This window comes from Oreochromis aureus, linkage group 13, assembly GCF_013358895.1.
Source record: "Oreochromis aureus strain Israel breed Guangdong linkage group 13, ZZ_aureus, whole genome shotgun sequence".
Lineage (NCBI taxonomy): Eukaryota > Metazoa > Chordata > Actinopteri > Cichliformes > Cichlidae > Oreochromis > Oreochromis aureus.
Genome location: NC_052954.1, coordinates 25,040,549 through 25,047,452, shown reverse-complemented (window position 1 = coordinate 25,047,452; position 6,904 = coordinate 25,040,549). Strand labels below are relative to the sequence as shown.

At 37.5% G+C, this 6,904-nt stretch overlaps 1 protein-coding gene across 4 annotated transcripts in view; it reads right to left on the bottom strand.

Annotated features, from left to right (window-relative positions):
• Positions 1-3,802: 3,802 nt before the first annotated feature.
• camkmt (calmodulin-lysine N-methyltransferase) overlaps positions 3,803-6,904 on the bottom strand; it is a 113,026-nt gene continuing 109,924 nt past the window's right edge. For all 4 annotated transcript variants that reach the window (XM_031746759.2, XM_039621800.1, XM_039621799.1 and 1 more), the window contains exon 12: positions 3,803-6,679. In XM_031746759.2, the coding sequence (XP_031602619.1) occupies positions 6,581-6,679 (99 nt within the window). In that variant the 3' untranslated portion in view covers positions 3,803-6,580. The remainder of the gene's footprint in view (positions 6,680-6,904) is intronic.

Below are 6,904 nucleotides of genomic sequence, written 5' to 3'. Positions count from 1 at the left end.
TCCTTAAATTGCCTTGAGGAGGAGGAGAGAGGGAAAAGGCTTGAAAGGTTTTGAGAGATTTTGGCCGATGGACAGAGTGGTGAGTTGGGGGTGGGGGTGTGTGTGTGTGTGTGTGTGTGTGTGTGTGTGGGGGGGGGGGGGTGTACAAAAGTGAGCAGTGGTCTTGTAAACATCTTGGGTTGTGAAACTCACACACTGTACAATCTCTCATACAGAAGTGTAAGAGACTACCTGAACGGCAGCATCTGTATTTAAATACTTGAACCAGATATCCTATCCTTTCACATTTTCAGGTAACTACAAACACTTCACGTCAGCCTATTTTAAATCAATGATGAATTCAAGATTATCCAGTGTGAAATTTTCGTTCATTAGAGGTCTACATGATGTCTAAATGGTAGATAGCTGATAGGGTCAACATTGTGTTAATTTTGAAAAAGTAAAAGTTCAGCTGACATCCTACATCACACATGTTCTTTGTTCCCTTATTACAACATTTGGTTGGCTTATGACCAAACAGCCAAAGAGTATCTACTGCAGGTGGATGGACTGGTATTATTGGACATTCCTAAATATATTAAACAACCACAAACATATTTATTCTATTTATACACATTTACATCTGTATACATTCTTTTATAGTATCTAAGTATCTATAATAATTATTTTTAATCACATAATAAAACAAATAGTGTATAAGATCAAAACATCTAAATGTATTCTAGCGCATGTTCTGCAGGTCATGAATGAGAGGTTCCTTTAAATTGTTTTGTGCACTACTAATCCCCCCGTAAACACAAAACAATGGAATGGAAATTGGGAGTGTTGTAAAATGAACGTAAATTGAATAAAACACAAAGGCTGAACAAAACAGTCAATCCATTTATCCCAGATTAAATACATATTTTTGACCTTGTACTTAAAAAACAAAAATGAGTATGTTTTAAGAAATTTTGGGGAACTGTTGAGTAATTGGGGCACCGAAAACATCTTAGTGAAAGTGGAAAAGTGGGAAAATTAATTTTAATGATACAGGACTGCAGCATGTGTGGCATTCTGCAATGACAACCAACCCAGGGGCCCTAAAGATGCTAGCTAGAACAAAGCACATGAGACAACAACACTGCACACACACAAACATATATATATATCCACACACACACACACACACACACACACACACACACACACACACACACACACACAGTGGTGAAGGCGGCTTAACGTACTTCATCTCAAAGTAGCCATTTCTAGTTTCGCCATTTTACTAAGAGTGGATTAAAAAACTGTGAATGTGTGATGTGAATTATTACTCATCTCTGCTGGGTAAAGCTTCACTGAGCTTTTAAGCATTTTTCGGCTCATTGTTTGGGTTAAATACCCTTCCAACTGCTTTAGTTTACTGAGGGTACAACCAAACTAATACAAGTGTGAAATTGTGCTTAAAAATTACAATGTACAATATGTTGAGCATGTATGTGCTCAGAGGGCGGGCTGCCTGCAAAAAAGTAAACAATAAAAATAAAAATAACTAAAAATAAAATGCATACTATGGATGAAAGACAGCGATTGGTAAAGATTAAGACCCGCATTATTACCCACAATTATGTGAAGCTATTACAGAAAGTGGAAAACACAGATTTTAGGTGGTGACATTATATATATAGATATATATATAGATTCAGACAGATATAGATATATAGATATATATAGATATGAAAAAAAAACAGCACACTGGTGTAGCACTGGGTTTATCATTGTTCAGTGTAAGCTATAGCAATGGTAAAGGAGTACTCACAAGTAGGAAGAAACAAAATTCAAACTACAAAATTTGTAATACCATCTTTAGCTACCAGATTAAAACACAATCCCACAGTTTTTAAATTACGATTGGCTCAGAAGTCTCAGTTTTAGGGCTCCAAAAGCAGTGGAGTAGAGGTGTAAATGTAGCACATAAAAATATTAGTGTGAAAGTACCTGAGGCCAGCTAAAACCCTTTGTATACTTCCTGGCCAGTACCAAACAAAAAAGTTATTAGTGAGTAAAAACATGGGAAGCATGAGTGAGAGTTGCTAGAAACCACAACAGAGGGAACAAGAGTGAATATTAGCCATCCACTGGTCACAAATCAGAAACACAGCTTCAAATGAATGCTCTTATTGCTCTTTGTTATTTAATGTCTAGGGAACAATACCTTCAAGCATATGCATTTTTAAAAGGATTATTTTAATGATATCGTTGATTCTAGGGAAAATAACAAGCACCAAAAACCCAAGAAAATATCTCAGTGCTTTTGAGATAAAACATAGGACTTCAAGTCTCTTGAAGATGTTTCACCTCTCATCTGAGAAGCTTCTTCATTTCTTCAGTTCAGAACCTTCTCAGATGAGAGGTGAAACATCTTTCCAAGCCCCTCAGGTTACTATGACCCAGATGACTGAGAACCTACACAGACATATGCAACATAAAGAACCATGCAAACAGAAAAAACACAAGCAAACACAGAAAGCTATAAATCAAAGTGGTTAATATTTTCTGGAGACAATGTGTGCTGAACTCTTGACGGCTATAAGACTCCTTCGCATGAAGGGTGCTCAATAAAATGTTCGAATGCATTCATTGTTAATGACAATTTTGTTGCCTGTCATCATTCACCCTTTAAGTCCTTACTCTCTTTCCTTTGCTCTTTCTGTCCCCTTCTTCCTCCTCCCTGTGCTCGCATTTCTCCCCTCTCTTCTTTTCCTTCCCTCTCCATCTTGACACAGTGCACTGAGCCTAATCGTGGATAATTGGGTGGGAGGGGCAGTGGGCTGGCCCTGCCTTTGTGTGCAAAGGGCAAGTGGTCAAGTTAATGGGGCCCTTGTGTCGAGCTGGGAGCACTCTGTCGCGCTCTTTTTCTCTGTTCGATCACTCACTTGGCCGGTCAATCTCAGTCTCTCAGTCAACTTCCCTTTTCTTTCAAGGCCGAAGCTTTTCCCTGCTGTTTCGATCTAGTTTCACCTCATTTCCAGCTGTTTCACTCTGCCTTTGCTCCCTGCCATTCAGCGTATCTTGTCCCATTTCTCGTTTTCCTCCTCCTCTGCCTTTTTGTCTTTTTCCAGCCTTTGCCTTTCCCTCTCTGCCGCTGTCTGTAGTGTCTTTCTATCTCTCCTCTCCGCCTCTCCAGCAGAATGTTGGGGAGGAGAGAACAGACCTCTTTAAAATATCAAAAGACAGATCAGGAGGCCTCACTGGTTGCCCCCCTTTCTACAAACTCTCCCCCCCTTCTTCTGACAGATAAACAGAAGAGTGAGCCTGCAGGATTAGCTGCTGTGTACTCCCTTCCCTCCCTCCTTTATCCCTCTCTCTTTTCTTCCTGTGGAGGGGAAGACTGTTGACTGGGCTTGATATGTGTGCATGTGTGTGAGCGCATATGTGTGTATGTGTGTGTTACCTTGTCTGCAGCCAGCTTAGCCTGCAGGAGGCCATTGTGTTTCAAACACAGTCCACAGATGATCTGGGCCTGGAGAAAACTTAGTACATTTGCGAACATTTAAGTCTAAATTTTAATAGTGAGACACAAATTTTCTATATTGACCATTTATTCAGGAAAAATACCAAATATATCCCATCTAATAAAATCTATCTAAGAAGGATAAACTGTGTTTTTGTAATTGTTTTCTTGGTTTTTGTTGCATTGACATTTTAAAAGTAAATTTGTTTTGTAATGGATAAAACAGTACTGGAAGCATTTAATACATGATATACTGGTACAGCATATTTTTTAAATTGACAAATTAAAGAGAAAAAGTCAGCATTTTCGAAGCAAATGTGTTTATCTTTATTTGTCCACAAAAAAGAAAAGAAAAAAAAACACCCACTCATAAAATTACACTAAAGCAGAAGGAAAATACTGAATGGAGAAACTCTTTACATGAGGCTATGTCCACATACGTAAAAGTCATTAAATTTTTATTGATATATCTGACATTTTATCTGAATATTATGCAATCAAAAAAATCAATTAAAAAAACGCTTAAAGCTAGTCTTCTACACCAATAACATGAGCCTCTGTACAGCAAGCCACATCTCAATTTTATTCAAACTGTGTTTTTTATTGTATTTCTATTTCTGGTGGCTGTAAAAAGACATGTAGAAAAAGATCAATGGAAAAAACGAAAACCAACCTTACACTCTCACAAAGTACTGTGGACATGGCCTGCAAATTAACATTTTTTAAGGATTTCTCCATATTTGTGATATTAGGCAGCAAAACCAGAATAATGCCACCTGTCAGCAGTTTCTTGAATGTCTGTTGTCACAGTGAGAAGTGGTAAGTCTAAGCATTAGTATCATAAATACAGAACTGACGGTGTGTTCATATTTGAAGGCGTCACAGGAGAAGATTTTGCCAGTAACACAGGCAATGATTTGGAAAGAAGCAGCACAGTAGCAGAGAGGCCACAGTAAACAGTGATGTCTAATACCGAACTGGTAATGTCACACTAGACAGTGATGAAAACACTATATTCAGTATCAGTTGTGAGGACATCTATGTTATCCTACATATATCTGACATACACAGTAAACTGCATTACAGAAAAAAGATAAAATTACTAAACAACCTTTCAAATCTTTGCACTGGAAACAGTTTTGAATAATTGAAACCACCCAAAACCCCTAATAAACTGGCATTCTCTACCAGCGAATTCTTTTTTAATATGAACAATGTAAACACTGGCGACCAGGAGATTCTGCATAGCTTCTTGGCTGCTGTATAAGGTAATGAATCACAGTGAATTATGAAAACCCCCTCCCAGTGTAAGGTACAGCTTTAGATTTGAGTGACCCACTGGCACTTGCTGTTTTTTTGTAACGTCAACAGAAACAGGTGAATGCGTGAGAAAAGACCTGAGTAGAGCAGCTGACAGAAAAAAATGCAGTAAGCAGCAGAAGTAAAAGCAGTTATCGTATTATTATCGTATTGATTTTGAGGGATGATTCCACAAAGTTTTTTAATTTAAAATCATCATCATCATTAAAATCACTGAGCTGTGTTCCTGTTCTCGTATTCTAATCACATGCAAACTAAAAAATGTATCTTTGGGTCTTCTGTATTTGTGGCACAGGGAAGGAAAGAAAAGAAACAACCCCTTTTCTGATTACTGAAATGGTAAAATATTTTTGTTGCACATAAGAAAAACTTAATCAACAAATAGGCCTACTGTTTAATAAAAGGAATGCGCTCAATAAATCATAGGCGTTTACATACAGCAATGTCACATTGAGAGATCTAAGCTGCTCCTGGCTGGCATGACTTTAGATCAAGGTGCTGCAGTCACAGAGCATGGTGGACATGCCAGTTAGTAATAGCAGCAGATTGTCTTTACTTAGTGGAAATTGAGGGATAATTAATAAATCTACTTCACAAAAAATACTAATATCATATATTGATTCCACAGTTTCAGGGTCACTTGTCAATAAATGCAAATGGTGATGTCATTATTTGTGTATGTATTTCTTCTCTCTTTAGATACACACACAAGTCCTGAAGGTTCAAACCAGCAGCTTTTAAAAACTGCCATGTGAACAGGTTGTTGTCAGTCAGATGTTTCATTTTTAGGACATTTTTAAGATATTTGTGCCATTTTTGGTATTAGATGTTTCATATCATTGCACTGTCAGTAACTGTTTTGAGTGCAGCCATCTGAAAATATGCAGCTGAGGATGACAAGTAAGTCTGATTAATAATTTCATCAACAGCATTTTGATTTTTTTAACAAAATACCAGTCAAGCAGAAGTTTCTGTACAACAGACATTTGTTCTGTACAACAGAACAAATGTCTGTTGTACAGTTAAAACACAGATTATAACATCAACAGAATTTTGAAGATGCAATATTGTTGTATCAAATCCAATCTGTAGCTCCTTAGTCTGAACATGCATAATATGCAAATGTACTGTTCTCAGTAATGTAGAAAATAAATTCTTAATATTGACCCTAATACTGACCTCTGACTGGGATGGATGAGTTGCATTTAAAGACATTAAAACAGGAAACAGAGGAAGCTGTGAGCTACTCCACAGCCTGTGACACTTAATGAAGTAAAGCAGGCCTCCATGCTGAGGCCAGAAACACAGTGGCATGGATTAATGCTGACTAAGTTTAATCGGGGCAACTGACTGAACAACTGCCACCTGTATGAGGAACGATGGAGAAAATGTCAGTGCAACTGACTGATTGAATAGCTGGTTAACTGACTAAGCAACTAACTGGCTCAACAGCTATGATGATGACAGGTTAATAGCAGTGAAGGTCACTGAAGGTCTGACACAGTACTCAAAGGTTACCTGGTTGGCCAGATGACAGTTTGGCAATGTGATCCACTTTCTTGGATGAAAGATTAAGAAAAGGGATGATCAACAGGCTGACTAGAGCTTAGATGTTTGGTCAATTACAAGAATGGCAGGCCACCTGGTTGAAGGGATGGCTGGTGAGAGACTATTTTTAGATGGACAGTAGCTTTTTGATGCTAAATTAAAATATCTAGCAAGTGATACAAAGGAACTGCATACTGTTAAAGGCTCACTTGTTCTGTATTACTGAGTGGGGCTGACAGGTTGAGGTTCTTTGGTCAATGTGATTAGGTGAGGATAGTGGATATTCTCGTCATATACTTCTTTTCCCTCCCTCAGCATCTGAAAAACACAAAACATAGAAAACAATAAATAAACAGGCCAAAAACCTTACAGAAATTCTTATTAGATATTCATTCAGGATTCTGTTTCATTTCTGACACCAATGTGTTAAAAAAAAAGAAAAGAAAAGACTGACTATATTAATGAAATGTATACATAAATTCAAATACTAAACATTTTATATGAGACACATACACGGAAAGGTAACAGGAAATAAAAACACCT